Source organism: Pteropus medius, unplaced genomic scaffold (genome assembly GCF_902729225.1).
Source record: "Pteropus medius unplaced genomic scaffold, Ma_sr-lr_union100, whole genome shotgun sequence".
Taxonomy (NCBI): Eukaryota; Metazoa; Chordata; class Mammalia; order Chiroptera; family Pteropodidae; genus Pteropus; species Pteropus medius.
In genome coordinates, this window is record NW_024355521.1 from 1433748 (window position 1) to 1454680 (window position 20933).

The 20933-nt window shown below is 38.0% G+C and overlaps 1 protein-coding gene across 2 annotated transcripts in view; it reads left to right on the forward strand.

Annotated features, from left to right (window-relative positions):
- The window catches only part of ZCCHC17 (zinc finger CCHC-type containing 17), a 46458-nt gene extending 25990 nt beyond the window's left edge, over window positions 1-20468 (forward strand). For both annotated transcript variants that reach the window (XM_039858684.1, XM_039858685.1), the window contains 3 exons: window positions 4096-4196; window positions 5982-6127; window positions 19545-20468. In XM_039858684.1, coding sequence (XP_039714618.1) covers window positions 4096-4196; window positions 5982-6127; window positions 19545-19706 — 409 coding nt within the window. In that variant the 3' untranslated portion in view covers window positions 19707-20468. The remainder of the gene's footprint in view (window positions 1-4095; window positions 4197-5981; window positions 6128-19544) is intronic.
- The last annotated feature ends 465 nt before the right edge of the window (window positions 20469-20933 follow it).

Below are 20933 nucleotides of genomic sequence, written 5' to 3' on the forward strand. Positions count from 1 at the left end.
GTGTTACGGGTAACATTTTACTGCATAGAGTTCTAAGATGAAATGCTAACATGCAAAGCTCCTGGCATAGAAGTGCTCCATCGTTGGTTTTATTTCCTTCCCCTTATTTTTTTTTTTGCTTCTGCCCTTTAACCAGTTAGCCAACAAGCATTCATGAGGTACCTGTTATTTGCCTCTCTCCATCACTAGGGCTGAAAAAGACTATATGGGAAGGTAGGGTAGTCTAGGAGCAACTCCAGTGGGTTTTAGACGCCTGCATCTTGGGATACACTGTGTTCTGAACACAACACCTTACTTTCATTGGCTCTTCTGACTTTTCATTTAAGAATGCAAAATTTTCTGTCCTCATAGGATAATGTCCAGTGATACAGGGAATTTGCCCTCTGTCTCAAAGTCTTTTTTGAATATATGACTGATTTCTAACCAGGGGTTCCTAGATTCCTAAGGTTTCCTTGAAGGAATCTTAGGGCTTTAATAACTATTTCCAGTGTTTCAGAAAGCCAACCAAAACCATACATTTATCTTCAGTTTAACCACGACATTATTTTGTTGCTTTTGATGATAAAATATCACATCATTTATCTCATGCTAATCAGGTGCTGTCAGTGGCAGTTATTGATTTATTTAAAAAAAAAACAAACAACTAAATGTTGTTTGAGTGAGATCTTGGTAGCGAAAAGTTTAGAAGCCCTTATGTTTATTGTTTTCAGCAATCAACTTAGGATATGAAGAAACATTACCTTAAAGGAAGGAAAGTGATATTTATTGAATACATACTATGTGCCAGGCATTATACAAGGCAGTTTATGTACTATTATCTAATTCTAACAACTTGCAAAGGTGTTATATACATTTTACTTTAATATCCTTAGTTTCTTTCTGGCTCAATGCTTGGTAATAACTTAGTTTTATAGCAAATTATAGTGGGTCAGGGACTTGACTCTAGGTCTCCCTGACATTAAAGCTAATGCCTTTCACCACATGATACTTCTACTTGTTGCATGTGACTTACAGAGTTTTTCTTATTTCTATAGTTTAGTCTATAAATATTGACATGTTGGTAGGGCTGATTATTGACAAAACACTTTCCATTTATGGTGGAAATCTTTTATAACTCAGAGCTGAGAAATGTTACCTAGTTCTGACATTTACTAATTGCACTATAATAAATTGCTTCTGCTTCAAATAATCCTATGCTATACGGACTCATTAAAAAGCAATGAAATTTCCCAAAGCCACCCTTGTAAGAGTAAAATAAAAAAAGTAAGATGAAAGAGCTGCCTCTCTTTCTCAAAATGAGGATAGAGGAGGGAAAGGGCTTTCTGGTTCGTTCTACACTAGACATGTCTCTACAACTTTTGTTGTAAATTATTTCTAGAGCTAAATCCAGGAAAGGAGCATGGCACAGTGCAAAGATGGCATGTTTTAGAGTTAGACTTGAATCAGAAAGAGTCTTAATTCTGCCCAAACTTAGTATATGCCTTTGAGCAGATTACCTAGCCTCTCTGAATCTCAATTTCTTGACTATAAAATGGAAATAATGACACCTACAGCTCAGAAAAGTCGGATGATTTGAATGAAATCTCATTTATAAAAGCCTAGCTTATCGTCTAGTCTATAGTAGAAACTTAATATATAATAGCTACTTATAGTTATTGTTATAAAATGTCTCTTTGTTTTTTCTCTAATATCTGAGATTATCACGCCTTTTCCTTTGAAAGAATATATAAGATCCATGAGAACATGGAGCACATCTTATCTTTCTTATCTCCTATAGCAAGGGTCCTCAATCCTTGGGCCATGGACCAGTAGCAGTCTGTGGCCTGGTTGGAACCAGGCTGCACAGCAGGAGATGAGTGGCGGGCAAGCAGTAAAGCTTCATCTGTATTTGTAGCCTCTCCCCAGTGCTAGCATCACCCTCTCTGCTCCACCTCAGATTATTAGGCGTTAGATTCTCATAGGAGCACTGGTTCCTGGTGCCAGAAAGGTCAGAGATCACTGTGACCTATAGCACCTGATATATAGCAGTCATTTAGTTAGTGCATCCATTTACTCTTTATTCAACAAGTATTTACTGGGTTTATATACTGTTTGAAGTATAGTGGCAATACCAAGGTTTCTGCTTAAGGACCTTAATGCCTAGTGTAATGAAATAATTATGCAAATAACTTTAAGGCAACATGTAAGAAATGCTAAAAGAGTGATTTAAAGAAAGGATTCTAGGAATTAGCTTTAAGAGGAAGAGTTGAATATCAGTCAAAGAATATGAATTTTGTTTAGCCTTTGAGTGAGAGAGGCTCCATACTCTGGCCTCACCCTGTTGTGCTCAATACCTTCATGTTGTCTTTAGTCACCCACAGTTAGCTTCCTTTCATTTGCCATCAAAATCTAGCTTTCTTATATTTCATTCCCTCAGGCCTCAAGGAATTAACAAGGTCATCTAATAAGTGATTGTGTACAAACGGAAGGAGGCTAAAGCCAGTTTTCCATTAGGTTTAGCCAGCATAGTATAGTCTTCAGAAAGAGCATTTATGAGTCACCACACTATAATTATCCATTTATATGTCTCCCTTTGCTTCTAGACTATAAGCTCCATGAGGAAAAGGACTGTGTCCTATTATTTTAATATACTTGTCGTATCACTAGTATTAGCATCGGTGCTTGCTTATTAGTTGAACTGAAAAGAGAAAGATTAATCCAACTATGTGTACTAGATAGATTGGAAGAGGAGAATTGGAGGCAGGGAGACCAGTGAAGGGATTATTACTGTTTAGGTGAAATGTGATGAAACCTAAACTAACATGATGTCAGTGAGGGCAGAAAGGGAGACAGGTGGTAAGTGACACATTTGTTGGATTCGAGTGTTAGCTGGAGGTATGATTTGGCTTATGGTATGTTATAGAGTCCACAGAATATTGGGATTGATTATAAAAGGGTTTGTTTAAGCTGCAATTTACAGTCACTTGATAGCTGGGGTGCTTAGGCTCCTCTGGTAGGAGTATAATTGGTAAACACACTATATGGAAAACTATTTGGCAGTATCTACTAAAAGCTGATGCCCTACAACCCAGTAGTTCCACTGTTCATAATAGAGATTACATCAAATACTTTACACCAACAGCAAAATACTTTATGGCAAATTAGAACAAACAACACACAATATGGATGTATTGCACAAACAAACATAAAAAGCCAGACACAGAAGGGTCAATATTCTATGATTCCATTTATATGATTTACAAAACCAATCTATGTGTTAGGAATTAGAACAGTGGTTACCCTTGGGCGAGGCATGGTAACTAGAGGAGTTTCTGGGGTGCTGGTAATAATCTGTTTATCCGAGTACTGGTTATCTGGGTATGTTCAAATTGTGAAAATCAAGCTGTATATTTATGAACAATTTTCTGTATGTATATTTGGTCAGAAGTTTAGAATTTTTAAATAGTATTCTTGGAATGTGAACAAAGATTAATTCTGGCTGAAGGACTCAGGGAAGAAGACTTAGTAGAAGGAGAGGTAGTAATTGAGATGAGCCTTGAAATGTTTGTGTGAGGTGGTGAGGTGGGAGTAAAGAGGGAAAGCAGAGCATTTCAGAGAGAGAACTACCTGAGCAAAAGCAGGGAACCATCTGGAGAAGGTAAAATAGTCTGGTTTGGCTAAAGCGTATTGTACAAGTAAAGATGAGGCTGGAAAAGTCGATTAGAGGCAGACTGCTAAAGGCCTCGAATACCAAGGTGTAAGGAATTTAGACTTGATTTTCCAGGAAATCTTTGAAGGTCTTTTAAACCCATGAGTGACCTTGTAAGGATTGTAGGTGGCTTAGCAAGATGAGTGATTATATCTTTATCTTCTGGGCATCAATGAGTTGAAGTCTAGTTTTATTCATGATTATTAATTCAGAGCTTTGTCCTGAGTAAAAAAGAATGTCTATTTCATGTCGTTGCCTTCACTACTGGTCTCTTTATGCCCAGTGCTCTTCCTTTCTCCCCTGTATCTGCTAAAAGCAAAACAAAAAACCAGTGTACAGCATTGCTTTGCAATATCTCTGGCCACATCTCCTAAGGGGGCCAACAGTCAGAATCCTTTTCATTACAGGCAAGAAGAGAGGCGGAGGCGGTCCTTCCAGGATTACACTGGGCAGAAGATCACCCTTGAGGCTGTCCTGAACACTACCTGCAAGAAGTGTGGCTGTAAAGGTAAACCAAAGCCTCTGTCATTTCCTTCTTTCTCTCCCTGCTGATGGACCCTTTACAGGATGAGGGAGACAGCCTAGTGGGAGTTTAGCTCACCCTGTTTTTTAACCAAGCGATGGCCTCACCTGCTTGTGATGTCATTTGTACTAGACTCACATCAGAGTTCATGGCTTGCTGCTTTTTCTGTTTCCTTTTCTGAATGCCAGCCCCGCTGCTGGCCCTAGTGGTGATACTATATTGTTACCACCTCTCCCCACTCTCTGCAGCTGATGCCCTACCTGGGCAAGGCCTCACGTATTATGCTAAGAAGGTAAGAGTGTTAGATTATGATTAACACTCTAAAATTTTATATCCAAGGATTAAAGGATCTTATTATCGTTCTGCTGCAAGAATTAAACTAGTTAGAAATATATTTCTTAAGGATTCAAGTTAAATCCTTTCTTGCTCATCTCTTTAATTTCACAGTTGTGAATACAATATCCTTTTAGTAATAAAGAACACACACTAGTCACTTCCTTTTAGCTCTGTTTCCTCAGGTTTCCTGTAGCCTTAATTATTAAAGAGCTCTTTCAGCCTGACTTCCCTTGTTGGAGCTATAATGAGAGGGATTGCCAGCTTCTCATTTTCAGAGTGACCTCAATTCATCACCTCTTCTCCCTAGTCTTCCATCTACCCAGTTTGTTGATTTTTCTACAACAACTAGTTGAGGTTGTGGAGTTTAAGTCCCCTACTTATCATTAACACGGAGGAAGGGAAGAATAAAATCAAGAGGAAGAATACCTTCTCCGGGTAATTGTAGGAAGATTAGAGATATTTGGAAAATTCTGTTGTATTTTCCTTCCAAGCACCATCCAGCTTCTGGACTCAGAGTTGCAAATTGGTTTACATATTGTTTTTATAATCTTATCAAATTCTTTGTGCCTCTGAGACAGGATCTGTAACAAGCTCAGACAAAACCAGCTCTGTAGCATCTGTTAAAAGGGCCCTTGAAAGCACTATAGGTTCAGGGAGGGTAGGGTCATCTTACCTTCAACTTGTGTCCACCAGGTGTTACATGAGGCAGAGAAGAATAATGAGAGATGGAATTTGGCCCAGTCAGCAAAGGTTGGGCCAAAGGTGGTTGGTTTTGGTGCAGCAGAAAATGCACAGGGCAGGGAGGCAGAAGACCCCAGGTAAGTTTTAGCTCTGCTGCTATTTGTGTGACCTTGAGCTACTTCTGTTCTCTGGGGCTTCATATCCTCTGCAGATGCAGTGTTGGATTTGATGATCTCTGAGGCCCTTGCCAGACAGTCTGTGAATGTTGAGTGCCCCTAGGTGACTGTGCCTGTCTCTCTATCTGTTAACCTGGATGCTGCCTTCCTGCCAGCTGCCTAAGAGCTATCTTCCTTCAGGGCTTTGGCCTGCCTTTCGGCTCCCTCTGCTAAGCATTCTGCTCTTTGGAGCAGCCTTTTGTTGTCAGGAATAAGTTCCAAATAGATCTTTAAAAATTACTAAGCCCCATTGCTAATAGAAGGCAGCACAAGCCAGCATCCTCACATCCTCTGCCATTTTCAAAGCAGCCCCAGTATTTCCCACAGCTCTAGGACCAGCTACTAGTCTGGCTCTCGTTGTGAGCAATGCCATCCTGAGGTGACAGAAAATCTGCTCTGAATCCAACAACTGCTCTGAATGAACTCAGTAATATCTCCTGAATCAGCTAGCCCCTTTCTGGAGCCTCTGGGGAAGATCTATCTGCTTAGAGGAAGGACTGCTTCTTCCCTCCCTACCTTTTCTAATTTTCTTTTGCAGGCCACTTTGCAAAGGATTGTTTCATGCAACCAGGTGGGACCAAATACTCCCTGATACCTGATGAGGAAGAGGAGAAGGAAGAGGCAAAGTCGGCAGAATTTGAGAAGCCTGACCCCACGAAGAATTCTTCCAGAAAAAGAAAGAAGGTGAGTGCTATTTTTCTTTTATTTTATCACATTTTTTTTTGTTTTAAAATGAAAATGTATACTTTTAATAGAAACGCTGGAAATACTGAAAAATGTAAAGAATATTAGGATCTCCTGTAATATTTCTACCCAGAGAAACTCTTATAGTATTTTTGGTATATTCTAATCTTTTCTACTATACTGCTAAGCATAATAATATACACATTGGCTAACACACGTGTATATATGATGCTACATATATATATAAACAATTATGGTCATATTAGATATAGTTTATATCTTTTTCTATTATACTTATCAAAAGGATTTTCTAATATCTTTAAGTGTTCTTCAAAACTTGATTTAAGCGCAGCATATGATATTCTACCCTATGGCTGTATGGTGTTTTATTTAATAATTTTTCTATTGTTGGATATTTTTGATTACTTCCAACCTAAACTTTTGGCCACATATCTTATTGTTTTCTTTGTATAAATTCCTAAATAAGATTACTGAGTTAGGGCTTTAAGGCTCTTGATAAATTTTATCAAATTGTCATTCCAGAAAGTACTTATCTGTACCCAGCAGTGGATGAGTGCCTGTCTCACTGAGTTCTACCTCCTATCTACTACTTATAGCAGAAGAATTTATAAAATAGACATTGTGGTGTAGAAAAACAGCAGATTTGTAATTTGTAGCATGCTACACAGAGAAGAAATGAAAAAAACTATTGTTTGGTCAGGAAATAGTGGTTCTTATATTGTGTAGTATTTTTCTAATTGTAGCCAAGTATTAAGTTTTAGGGTTTTGTTTATTTAAAGCTTCTGTTAATTTGTTCTAGGCATTACAAACCTAGGAATACAAAAACTGTGATAAGGTCCTTGCCCTCAGCGTACATTATCTACAAATAAGTATTAACTTCATTTTATAGGTGAGGGAAAAGTCCCATCGTAACTTTGTAAGAATCAATTACAAGAATAATAACTTATACAAGAATGATAACTTATTGATATGTCTGTTCTCTTCCTGGATGATCACATCTTTTCTAAGACTAGCTGCCTTGATGACTTCCATATTCCCAACAAGTATCCCACACGTACCTCAAACTTTGGCTTAGAGTCCATCAGACCTAGATTTGAAACTCTTCTGTGCTACTTACCAGCTATGTAATTTTGGGCTCTCTAACTTCAGTTTCTTAATTTTCAAAGTGGAATTGTTCTGATCTTTGATGGCAGTACTCCTTGCTTAATTATTGTTGGCTGTCATGACTATCATCATCTTGTCTTTAACCCTCCTTCCTACCTATGATATCCCACCTTCAACCCCAGCACCATAAAAACAATCAAAAACCTTGTTTCTATCCTTCTATCTTGTATTTCTTTTTTTAATGACATTAATAACCTGCCAGTCTCCTATGAAAGAAACCAATATGTCATTTATTTTCCGTCCCCCATCTAATCAGTCATCAAATCCTGTTGGTGGTATCTTTTAAGTATCTCAATTCTATTTTTTCCTCCCCTCACATTTCCTATTCAGATTTTTGAACTGGCCTAGGGAGATTTTAAAAATACACATTTGCCCTCCAACTCTTAGGGCCTGGGTCTGAGCATCTGAGTTTTTTTTTTAAGCTCTTTATCTCACTTATTGATTCTCTTCATTATGATTTTTCACCCTCTGCCTTAATTCTTAATGTTGGAGTGCTCCAAGGCTCTTATTACTTCCTTCTCTTCTTTAACTACTTTCCCCCTAGGTAATCTCATTCTGTCCTATGGTTTTGAGTGCCATTTATATGCTAATAGTCCCCTAAATTATTTGTATCCTTTTTAAAATCCAAATCTGTGACTCTGTCCCTCACTTTTTCTCTAGAACTTAAATTTGGATATTCAACTGCCTACTTGACATCTCCAGTTGTCAAGTTGACATCAAGCTTAACATACCCCAAAACATTTTAAATTTTCCTACCCAAAGCTGCACCTTCCACATTCTGCCATATCTCAATGAATAGATCTCTATTCACCCAGAATCGTAAGCCAAAATCTGCAACCTTTGGGTATAGTGTTTGTGGTTTTTTAAAATTGTGATAAAATATGCATAACATAAATTTTACCATCTTAACCATTTTGAAGTGTGCATTTCTTTGGTGTTAAATAAATTCATATTATTGTGTAATCAATAACATCCATCTCCAGAACTTTTTTATCTTGAAAAACTGAATCTCTGTACCCATTAAATAATAACTTCTCATTCTCCCCAATCCCCACCCCTGCTGACCACCGTGATTTCGACTTCTCTAGGAACCTCGTACAAGTGGAATTATATAGTATTTGTCTTTTTATGACTGGCTCGTTTGACTTCGTATAATATCCTCAAGGTTCATCCATATTATAGCATGTGTCAGAATTTCCTTCTTTTTTAAGACTGAGTAATATTCCACTGTATGTATTGGCCATATTTTGCTCATTCATTCATTCATTCATTGTTGACTCTTGAGTTGCTTATACCTTGCGGCTCCTATGAACACAGTTGTACAAATATTTCTTCGCGACCCTGCTTTCAATTCCTTTGGGTGTATACCGAGAAGTGGAGTTGCTGGATATGGTAATCCTATTGTGATTTTTTTTTGTTTTCGAGGAACCACTGTACTGTTTTTCATAGTGACTATACCATTTCACGTTCCTACTAACAGTGCAAAAGTTTCCAATAGAGTATAGTGTTTTATAATTGTTAATTAGGTAAAAGTGGATGGTGTTATTCACTTGTTCACTTTTATCTTTTCTCATTTTTTTAATGTTTTTTAATTCCCCAGAAAGTTTTAAAATATCCAATCAGACTGTATCTCTTCCTGTTTAAAATTCTTCAATTATTTCCCATTATCCTTTAAATAAAATCTAAACTGCCTCCTGTGAAAACAAACTTCTAACCCTATTCCTTTTCAGCTACTTCCTTTAGCAGGCAGTAAATTGTATCTACCTGAAACATTGTTTTGTCTTTTTTTATATATTTATTTTTACAGTTAACTTCTACATATGGCAAGGGATGCAAGTTTTCTATTTACAGTTGTGGTATAGTTTCCTTTTTAAGAAAAACTTTTTAAAGTAAAAAGGAAAGTAATAAAATTTTTAGCAAAAAATGTAACAGGTTTTAAACACATGGAGTAAAATCATGGCGATGTTATGGGAATGACTGAAACTTGGAAAACATTGATTTAGAGCAGTGGGGATATTATTTTAGTTTGATACTATTCTCCTGTGAACTAAAGAAATAAAAATTAACAAAAGCCCCTGCTTCAAGCGCTGCCCTCTTCTCAAAGCCCTCTGCAAAAATTCAGCATTGCCAGATTTAGCCTGGCTCCTTCACAGAGGCAACCCTGGATCCATCCTACCTGCAGTATTGCTTAATTTTGAACATTGGCATGATTGATCGATCGATTGATTGATTGATTTTATTTGAGCCAAATAAAATTTATGGGAAGCAAGATCTCAAATGCTCTATACCGTTATTCTTCATGCTAAGTGTTTCTAGAGCCTTCCTCGTAGAAATCTGAGGGCTTGATTAAAAGAAGGAAAAGAGAAGTTTCCACTATATAACCTCATTATTGAAATATAAAACAAAAGAAAGGCAGCCCATAATCTGACTGCTTTACCAGAATTTCTTTTATCGTGGCACATATTTTCTACCATCTGTTTTCAAATGTTTTACCTAGATTTAATAAAATTGTGTGTACAATTTTATATCCTGCTCTTTTGCTTTGTCATAAGCATTTTTCCATTTTTGCCACATGGTCTTTTACTGCTCATTTGTAATAGCTACACCAGATTACATCAGGTGGATGCTGAGGAATTGCATTTTTGGAAGCAGTAGAGTACTTAAGAACATGGGCTGCAGAGACAGGCTGCCTGGGTTCCAGTCTCAGCTCAATCCCCTCCTCATTGTGGAACTTTGCCTAATTACTGAACTTCTCAATCTGTTTCCTTTTTTGTGAAATGGGAATAATAAGCATCTACTTTATAAGGCTATTAGGATGCATGTAAAACTGAGCACAGTGCCAGGCATACAGCAAAGTCCAGTGTATGTCTGCTACTAGTAGATGTTGCTTAAAAACAGAGGCTGTATGGTCAGAGATTGTGTTCTAAGGCAGTCTTTTATATATTCTGAATATCAGTTTGTTATCAGATATATGACTTGCAGATATTTTCTCCCATTCTGTGGATTGCCTTTTTACTCTGTTGATAATGCCCTATTTTTTTTTCAGATTTACATTTTTTTAAAGAATTGTGATGAAAAAAACACATAAAACTTACCATTTTAGCCATTTTTCAGTATATAGTTCAGTAGCAGTGTTAAATAAATTCATGATAGTGTCTTTTAATGCATAAAATTTTTAATCTTGATGAAGTCTGGTTTTTTATTTGTTTGTTTCCTATACTTTTGGTGTTATATTCAAGGAATCATTGCCAAATCCAATGTCATGAAGATTTTTCCTGTTTTGAAAGTTTTATAGTTTTAATTCTTTATGTTTAGGTCTTTGATCCATTCTGAGGTTTGGTTTTGTTTTGTATATGGTGTGAAGTAGGGTCCCAGTTCATATTTTACATGTGGCTATTCAGTTTTCCCAGCACCCTTTGTTGGAAAGACTGCACTCTCCATTGAATGGTCTTGGCATTCTTGTCAAAAATCATTTTACCATGTACCTGAGGGTTTATTTCTGGCTCTCTATTTCATTAGTCTATGTCACACTGTTTTGATTATTCTTTGTAAGTTTTGAATCAGGAAATGTGAGTCTTCCAACTTTGTTCTTCTTTTTCAAGATTTTTTTGGCTATTTGGGGTCCCCTGGGATTCCATCTGAATTTTAGGATGTATCTTCTATTTCTGCAAAAAATGTCATTGGGATTTTGATAGGGTCACATCAAGTCCATTGACATCTTTACCATATTGTCTCCCAAACCATGAACACAGATGTTATTTCACTTATTTGTGTTGTCTTTAATTTCTTTCAGCAGTATTTTGTTCTTTTCAGAGTACAAGTCTTTTTGCCTTCTTGGTTAAATTTATTTCTAAGTATTTTATTCTTTTTGATGTTATTTGTAGATGGAATTATTTTCTTACTTTTCTTTTTGAATTGCTCATTGTTAATGTATAGAAATGCAAGTGGTTTTGAGCGTTAATTTTGTATCCTGCAACTTTGTTGAATTCATTTATTCTAACAGGTTTTTTTGTGTGGAATCTTTAGGATTTTCTACATATATAAGCTCATGTCTGCAAATGGGTAATTTTACTTTTTTTTAGAGCTAGATTTTTAACCGTAATTCTATTTATATGTTCCAAGAATTTTTCTTTTTCAGCCTTTTAGATCTAAATGATATTTGTCAGATTCCTAAAGTGGTTATGTGGTTATCTCACTTCTGTGTGTCTTCAGTTAAGTTGTTTTTGTTTTGCGTTGCTTAATACACCTAGTGCAAGTAGTTATTACTTTGTTTCTAAAGCTCCTTTGAGATATGTATTTCAGTTCACTAAAACAATTATTAAGCATTTGCTAGGTATGAAGCTCTTTATGACCTACTTAGTCAACCCATTATTCTACCCTCCATTGCTCTTCATTTAGTAGAGAAATAGTCTAATGAACAATGGCAGTAATAATCATCACACCTTCATTATTTTTTAAAGTACTTTTGTGTATATAAACTTTTAAATCATGAGTTCTCTTTGATTAAAAAGTGTTCTAGGGGGATTTGGTGTACAGCATCAGAAACATAGTCAATAACATTGTGATAGCATCATACAGTGTCAGATGGTTGCTGGATTTATCATGGTGATCACTTCTTTAGGTATATAAATGTTGAATAACTATGTTGTACACCTGAAACAAATATAATATTGTATGTTAGCTATGTTTTAATAAAAATCTTTTTTTTAAAAAAATGTTCTAAAGTCGAAACCATTAAAACTTCCCCCTTGATGCCCACTGTTTCTCCCAAGATATCATCTAGCATCATTGTCTTTTCACCTTATTGTTAATCCCTTTATTATCTTTTATGCCTTATATTTGTTTAACATTTACAGTTTATAAAATACTTTCATATTTTTATTTTTGTTTTATCCTTATACAGTTCTATGAGGTAGCCAGAGTAGATTATCCCATTATTTTATACATTAGGTAAATAGTGATTAAGAGAAATTGTGTTCGTGAAGTCACACAGTTATAAGAGATAACATTGAAATAACCCAGGTGTTCAGATTACTAATTCAATATTCTTTTCTGTGTACCACACTTCAATTATTCATTTAGCTCTTCAATTATTTATTTACTCAACAAATATGTATTGAGTGCCTCAAACATGTCTGCTGTATATTGTGCTTGACTTATCAGACCTCATAAGGCTACTTTTTTGCTAGTTTTCACTCTGTCGTCAGCTTCCCTTAGCAAACCATCTGATGTTATCTATTGATCTATTTCTGTTCACAACCATAAATCAAGATTCCAGACCTCCTGTCTGTTTCCTTTCGCCCTCTAAATCTTTGATTCCAACAGGAGGTTGGCTTTCCTTACTGGTAATAGCCTCTACCCAAGGTGGATGTTTTGGAGTCTGTGAAAGTGGCAGATTCAGATACCTGATCCAGCATTAGTTGGCTCTGGGAGCCAAATGTGGAACCAAGTGGGATCATCGGAAGGGAAATGCCTTTAGTAGTCTATGTTGTCATACAGGTCTGTGGTTAGCAGGAATGCCTAATGTGTGGAAGACATATGTGATGGACAACTCATAATAAAATAAAGGTCATACTCAGCATCTACACTCAAGTTGCTAATAGCATAAGGAGAAAGATAAGCAGCCAGGATATCGCTGGTGGCCAAAGACAAACACTCTCTTCAAGCAAAGTATTGGCTCTCATAGAAATCCAATGACAGGAAATGAAGTATGGCTTACAACTGGAATTGGAAAGTCAGGAACAGGCTGTTGGGTTCTCATCTCTACTTCACGAGACTGATTCATTTTCCCACTCCTCTCTGTAGTCTGGTGGAAGAGAATGTCTAATGCAGAGTCTCTATGACAGGAGAAGGAGCTAGGCAAGTTGGGGAACCAGGAAATGGCCTAGGATAAAGAAAGGGTGTCACCTGTTCCACATAATGTTTGGCACATAATAGGCGTGTGCTAATAACTTTCTTAGAGTAGACAGACTCCATAATCTCTGCTTTCTGAAGCTCCTCAGGTGCCTTCACTCAGTGAGACCTGCCTTCAGTTTGAAGAATAATAGAGACTGACTCCTGCTGCTCATAGTAATAATGAAGGGAGCAGTGGCAGGAGTAAATCCACCCTCTTTTTATCAAATATACATGTATGGAATGTGTGCCTTTGTCCAAAAATCTCGTAGGCATTGGTTTAGTTCTATATACCTATTTGGTACCATGACCATTTTTATCTCAGTGTCTGAAAATTATAAGCCATTTTCATTGGGCATAATTAGAACAAGAGGAAGCTGTGTGTTAGAAATGGAAATGGAATATGAAGTGGTTGGCAAAATAGGAATAGAGATTTTTGTAGTGAAGCCCTGGATAATATTCCATGAACCTGCGGTCTGCTTTGCTGGCCTCTTTCGCTTACTGTATGCCATTGTGGGTCATTCTGAATCAGTTCTGTATTATGAGGAGGCATGTACCGTGGAGATCAGCCTGCCCACTGATCATAGTGAAGTTTAACTATGATCCAGATTATAATTTTTTTTTGGCATAGCTACTATCATTACTTTCTGCTGTACTACATATAGAAGAACAGAAATAGGAATGTCATCCCTTGGTTGCAGTGCTGTCTCTGTCCTCTTGTCTAGAGAACTTCTTTGATGCCTATCTATGAGAGAGAGAAAGAGATTGCTAGCCCTGGGCCCATTTTGCTAGAGCACAGAGTCTGGTGTAGTCTATGCAGAAGCTTTCAGTGATTCCCCTTCTGTGGAGTTCCTTTAAGACCCTTCACAATCTATCCAACTTCCCAGCATCATCATTCACAATCTTTTCCCACACACACTGTACTTCAGCCGCATTCATTAAAAGAACTTCTATGTGCCAAGCTCTGTTCTTGTCACTGCAGGTATAATAGTGAACAAAACAGGTAATATCCTTGTCTTCATGGAGGACCTACATTCTAATGGGGGTCGCAGACAATGAAATAGTAAACAAATACAAAATTATGCTAATGTGTCAAGTAGTGATGTTTTATGTTTTATGGTTATCAGAGATGGAGAGTATTATTAGAAGGGGGGTAGCGGGGATAGGTGACTTGCCATTGTAGATAGAGTGGTAAGGGCAGACCTTTCTCTTAAAGTATCATTTGAGTGGATATTTGAAGGAAGCAAGCTACTCAGAACATTTCAGCAGGTACAATAGCCAGATGTTGGGAATGAATCTGGCATGTTTAAGGAACAGTGTAGCTGAAGTGACATGAATGAGATGAGAGGAAGTTAGAGGAAACCAGGGCCTTATAGGAGAATATGAGGACTTGCAGCTTTCACTTAAAGTGAGATGTCAATAGAGGTTTTGACAAGAGGGATGACATGTTTTGATCTACCTTTTAAGAAAATTATTCTGTCTGCTAAACTAGATGCTCATAAAGCAAGGGTGGGAGCAGCAAGTTAGTTAATGGCCAATATTAACAATCCAGGTGAGATGATGGTGGCTTAGACTAGATAATAGTGGAGGTGATAAGAAGGGAGTTTAAGTGTGGCTATATTTTGAAGGTAGAGCTGACAGAATTTGTTGGGTGGTTGGATATGAGGTAGGAAAGAGAACAGTTAAATATATGAGCTGAGGGGAAGAGGAATACAGAAGTTAAGTATGGGAGTGGGGAGCAATCAGGAGTTTAGTTTGAGTTGCTATTTATGAAAATGGGAAAGAAAGCTAAAGGAGAGTAGTTTGGGAGGGGGCAGGGCATAGGAGTTGAAATGCCTATCAGATATCTTCATGGAGGTAAGCAGTTGGATGTATAGTTCAGGGTTCAAAGGAGAAGCCCAGGTAAGAGATATAAATTTAGAGAGAATACAGTCAATAATAAGGTAATACCTTTGTACAGTGACAGAAGGTAACTAGATTTATCATGATAATCACTTCGTATTATATAAAAATATTTAATCACTATTGTACACATGAAACTAATATTGTAAGTCAGTTATACTACAATTTTAAAAAGAGGCATAAATTTGGGAGTCATCTCCATAAAGATGGTATTTAAGTTCATATATGGATCACCTGGGGAGTAAATATAGGGAAGAGAAGGGGTTTGAGGACTTCAGCTCCAGAATGTTTCAACTTGTAGAGGTTATAAAGATGTGGATGAACCAGCAAAGGAGACTGAAAAGGAACAGCCTGGGAAATTGGCAGAAAAGTAAGAATTTGATGGAAGTTAAGTGAGGAATGTGTTCTAAGGAAGATGGACTGTGTTGAATGCAACTGATCAAGTAAATGACACCTAAGAATTGACCATGGATTTGGCCTTGTGGAAGTCATCAGTAACTTTGACAAGAGCTGTTTCAGTACAGTGGTGGGGTCACAACCTGGTTAAAATCGTTCAGGAGACTTTTTTTTTTTTTTTAATGGGAACTTTTAAAACCTATTTGTTTATTGTTGGGAATGAACCAGAAAAGAGGTAAAAATTGATGCTCGAGAGAGGTGACAATTCCTGGATCTCTCTCTGAGTGGGAGAGAAGGGATGGCATCCAGCACATAGTTAATAAGCCACAGAGGATAATTTATCACTGAAAGATCTTTCAAGCATTTGCCTCATTTTGTCTTCCCTTTGGCTGGAACGTCCTCACTTCCCTCCTATCAGTACTACCACCACCACTCCACCTGTCAAAACCATATTCATCTTTCAAAAGCACAACACATTGCATGCATATCCTTCATGAAGCCATCCTCGAATTCCTCAGACATAATTGATTTTTTTTTTTGTATGTCCATGGCATGTTTTTTGTACTATCTTACATCACTTCCATGGACTGCCTAGTGTTTTCATTAGTCTTTCTCCTTGATTAGATAATTTGTTCCTTGAAGGCTCTTAATCCCTAATTTCTGACCTCACTCAGCTATTATAAAAGACAAATTAATTAATAGATATCCCTGGCTCATAGAAGATACTCAAATATTTGTTGTCCTGTGTGGTTATAAAGAGTCAGTCTTTCCCTTGTTTGAAGCTGGCTTTGGTTTGGAGGAATAGTGCCAGGCTCCACTACTGAATGTGTTTATTTTGCATCTCCTACTGTAGTACAAATAGCACTATTTTTCTGAATTCTATTAAGAATCTGTTCTTCTCATATCCTAAGCAACAACACTATGTAACTCTGGCTCTCTAAAGTGCTTTGTAGGTAGTATATATAGTACATATTGATCAATAAACCTTTTTCTTCTGGTCATACCCTTTCTAAGCTATGATAAACTGATGCCTTGCAGACAGATTCTAGCCAGAAATCACCCTGTGTCCTACCTCCCAAAAATCCACCCTAGAGAATCAGTTCGAGAATCAAATTATCTCTTGAGAATCAGTCTCTTCTCAAGAAAATAATGAATGATTTCTCAAGAATAATTTTTAATAAGTAAAAAGAATAAATTCTTGCTTCATTGATTTCTGGCCAAATCAATACCTTTTGGTTGAGAAGTGCTAATTTAGTTGCTGCCTTTAATACAGATAGGGCTCAGAAGAATATTCACATTGAGACCCAGCCTGAGTCAAATCCAGGTTCTACCACTTGGGCAAGTCATTTTATCTCAGTAAACCCCTCTGAAGTTTTAATTTTCTTTCCTGAAAATATAGAGATAATTATGCCCACTTAATAGATTTGATGTGAAGGTTAAATTTGGTATGTGTACAAAGTGCCCAGCTCAGCATCTAGAAAAGTAAGTACTCAATAAATGTCAGTTGCTATTCCCTTTCTCTGTTTTTGTTTTTCTCATACCCTGGGTTGCTGCTATTCTGTTTCAGAGCAAGAGAGAAAATAGGTGGGCTAGCTGCTGTAGCATGGTATGTGTTCTTTTTTTAGAAAGCAGTTTTGAGCAATGGCTTCTTTCCCATGCCCCTTGTGTCCTGTCTGCCATGGACTCATACCTCTGGGTCGTTTCTTTACCCTTTATCTTCTCCATTTCTCCCTTGAATGCAGTCCAGGGAGGAGGCTCTAGTTTCACCTCCTGCTCTCCATCTTCTCCTTCCACCTGACTCCCAACTTTCCTCTTTAACTTCAACTTCTGAGGTGATCAGTTGTCCTTTGTTCTCTAGCTCTGGGTTAGACACACAACGAAAATGATGCCACCTGGTGGAGGACTAGATTTTCTTTGCCCAGGCTGAGAAAGAGCTTTTGCATCAAGATTCAGGTCTAGAAGGCCATCTTCCCACGTCCTCTGTGCTAACTAGAGGCCGCATCCTAGCACACCAGGGTTCACTAGTGATTTGTTTTTCTCTTTCTCCTGAGCCTGCATCTTTGAGAGAGAGCAAAGTGGAAATAATGCCAAACTCTGAGTAAGAAAGTACATCTCATCACTTTAGCATGGGTCAACTCATTTTACTTTTCCGAGTTCCAGTTTTATTGGTAAAATAGGACTAATAATTCCTGAATTTTGACCTTACCAGATTATTGTTATAAGATAAGAGATGCAGAAAGTTTGATAAACTAAAGTGCTACTTAGATGTAAGGAAGTATTATTACTCTCCTGCCTCGTTTATATTTCCAGGCTAGTTCAGGCTTGCGGGAATGGGTGCTAGACTCTGCATTTGCTTATTTACCTTCCCAGGACCCTGCCCTTCCTAAGGGGCAGAACCTGGTAAGGCTTCCCAAGCCCACATAACCTGTGATGGCCTTGCAGGACCATAAGCCAAACCATTGATTTGCCACCTCTCAGCTCCTCCCAGCCATGATTCCTAGAGCTTGGTAATGTGGGCCTGAGAAGCTTCCCCCGTCTCTACTCCATTGGAGACTCCAAGAAGGAATTTGGGTTAATCCCGTCTCAAAACTTTGATTCATCTGCCGAGGCGTTGGCCAGACCGTCAGGACATTTTGGGAGTTCTCTGAAATGAGAGAATAATACAATACTTCTAGCTCCCCCTACCGTGTATCAGGTACTATAGTTAGAATTTACCTTGTTTAATCCTAATAGCATCCTTTGAAGTAGATTTTATTATTTGCAATTTACTGAAAACAGAGGTTCAGAAAAGTTAAATCTCTTGTTCCCAGTCACACAGCTAAGTGTAGAGTTGGAATTTGAACTAACTTCTGTTTTATTCCAAAATTGTTGTTCTAACCACTATACAGGAAGAGGGGCTGTGTGCTACAGAGGAAAATTCAGATTTCTAGTCCTATGATTTACATGCAGATCACAGTCTTACTTTTGTGATCTGGGGCACGTGGCTTTCAACTTCTCCAGCCACAGATACTATCTCATTAAATCTTTACCATGGCCATGTGACTTAGGTGCTATTCTATCTCTGTTTTACATTTGAGGAAACTTGGTGAGGTAAAATGACTTGCCTAAGGTTACAGAATACTAATAACAGTAAGTGGCAAAGCCAGAACTCAAGTCTGGGTTTAATACCTGGTTTGGTGTTCTGTTCACAATTTCTCACAGCCAGCTCCCAAAAGCTGGTGTATCACTCAGACAAACTTATAGCTCTCAGGATGCTGGTTGAAAGCCTATAGGAGGAGCAGGAGCTTTGCCCTCTTCTGCGCTGTCTCTTTATCATCCCATAATCCTTCTTCTTAGGAACTTTACTGAGGCAATATAAACATTTGCAGTTCAAGGAAAAGTTTTATGCAAAGCTTTAAAACTGCTCAGAGCACCCTACAGAAGCCTGAGAATCTGCCTCCCATCCTTCATATGAGTTTGTGCTGTTAATCTGGCAGTATGGTATAGTGGGTAGTTTTTGGTTTTGTTTTTTTTTTAATTATGTTTTGAGAAAGTTCTTTCTGAGCCTTTTTCTTTATCAATATAATCTTGTAAGGTTGTGAAGGGTAGAAATGACAAATATTCAAAGGCAGCAGGTAGAGCCTTATCAAACTGGACAGACTCATTGGAAAAAGTGAAAGACCCATCTTTCCCCCATTAGGTGCATTCTTCAGGTAACACTTGTTACCAGTTTGTGTTCTTTCTGTTGTTTTCTGTGTATTTTAAATGTATACAGGTATGTGTAGATATATGTATATATACACATTACATGGTATGCATGTATGTGTGTATATGTAATAGACACATATATGTTGAACACACTGGAATCTAGAATACATACTGTATTATGGTCTTGATTCTTGAATTTAGCTTGTTTTGGGCTTTTTTCTTGTTAGTACTTGAAGATTTATCCTTTTAAATTAATGTTTTATAATTTATTAGGTGCTCCCCTATTGATTACATACCATGATTTAAAAAAGCAAAATTACACAACAAATGTTGAGTTTTTAAAATTTCTTTTCAGGACAAGAAGAAAAAGAAACATAGAGACAGGAAGTCATCTGACTCTGACAGCTCAGACTCTGAGAGTGATACAGGCAAGAGGGCAAGGCACACATCAAAAGACAGCAAGGCAGCAAAGAAGAAGAAAAAGAAGAAGAAGCACAAGAGGAAGCACAAGGAGTGAGAGTGCAACGAATAGAGGGGTTGTTGAGAGAAGAAAGAACCAGGAGCCTTGTGCCTGGCTCCTAGAAAGACTCAGTAGTGAGAATATGGCCTCCCACCCCATGACTTCTCTCTTATGGGAGATGTCTTCCTCTCATACAGCAGGCAGGTTTGGGAGTTAGAAGTCAAAAGCCTCTGCCTGAATATGTTGTTTCCTTGCCACTCCTGGTCCCTTTGCAATTGACCCCTGCAGCTCACACATTCATTCACCCAACTTCCTTCATTCAGCAGGAGGTCCTATTACCCTCTCCAGCTGCCACTGCCAGAGCCTGATTCCTGTATAGGAGTCCAGGTTAGAGTCATAGTTACTGCTGTGGAGGTGAGTCCAGCTATAGTTGGAGAACAGAGTGATTGGCCCCTCCCTGTTGGTTTACCCTGGGCCGGTTGGTGGGTGATCTCTGCTGCATCCAACACATAGGCAGAGGGAGAGGGAGGGAGACTGGCAGTATGAGGGAGAACATGGTAAGAAGTGGTGCTCACTTTTTCCATTCCCTCTGCATATGATTCTACTATGCTAGAAGTGACAGCCAGTGGTCACAGCCAGAAAATCATTGTTCGCAGTGACTGAGCTTGTGTGTGACATTCTGCCAGACCACCAAACCAGACAGCTCAAGCCAAGATCATTGCTTTACTTTGTATTTACTACTGTGAGTTAATTGGTTCCACTTCAGGTCTCTGCTTAAATTCCTGGCACTAAATGTAAGCGTGTTTGGTTTTAAACGTACTGAAAGTTCTTATTGCTATAACACCTTTTCCCAGGTAACTTACAGACTTTAATATGTTACCTGAGACTGTGGAAAGAGGCCCAGCTGAGGTACAGAGCCAGAGGTACTAGCAGGTCTCAGCCTTCTTAGATCACTTATAAGCCCTCCCTTCTGTAACGATCAGATGACCTCTTCCCCTAGAGCTGATTAGAGAATCAGTAAGACTTTGTAACCATGAGTAATGGCCTGGGACATAAGTGGTAGTTCACCAGTCATCTTGGCCAGTGGGCATTTTCTCCCCCAACCAAGGCACAAGCCTGGATCCTTTGTCCCGAGCCTGCATTCTGGAAAGAGACCACACAGCATTGCACAGAGAAGAGCAACTGTGCAGAATGGGTCTGAGGTGATAGTTCAGTAGCCAAACCTGGGGAAGCCCTGCCAGATTGATTATTCCATGCTGGACAAGCTCATTTGGCCATGGAAGG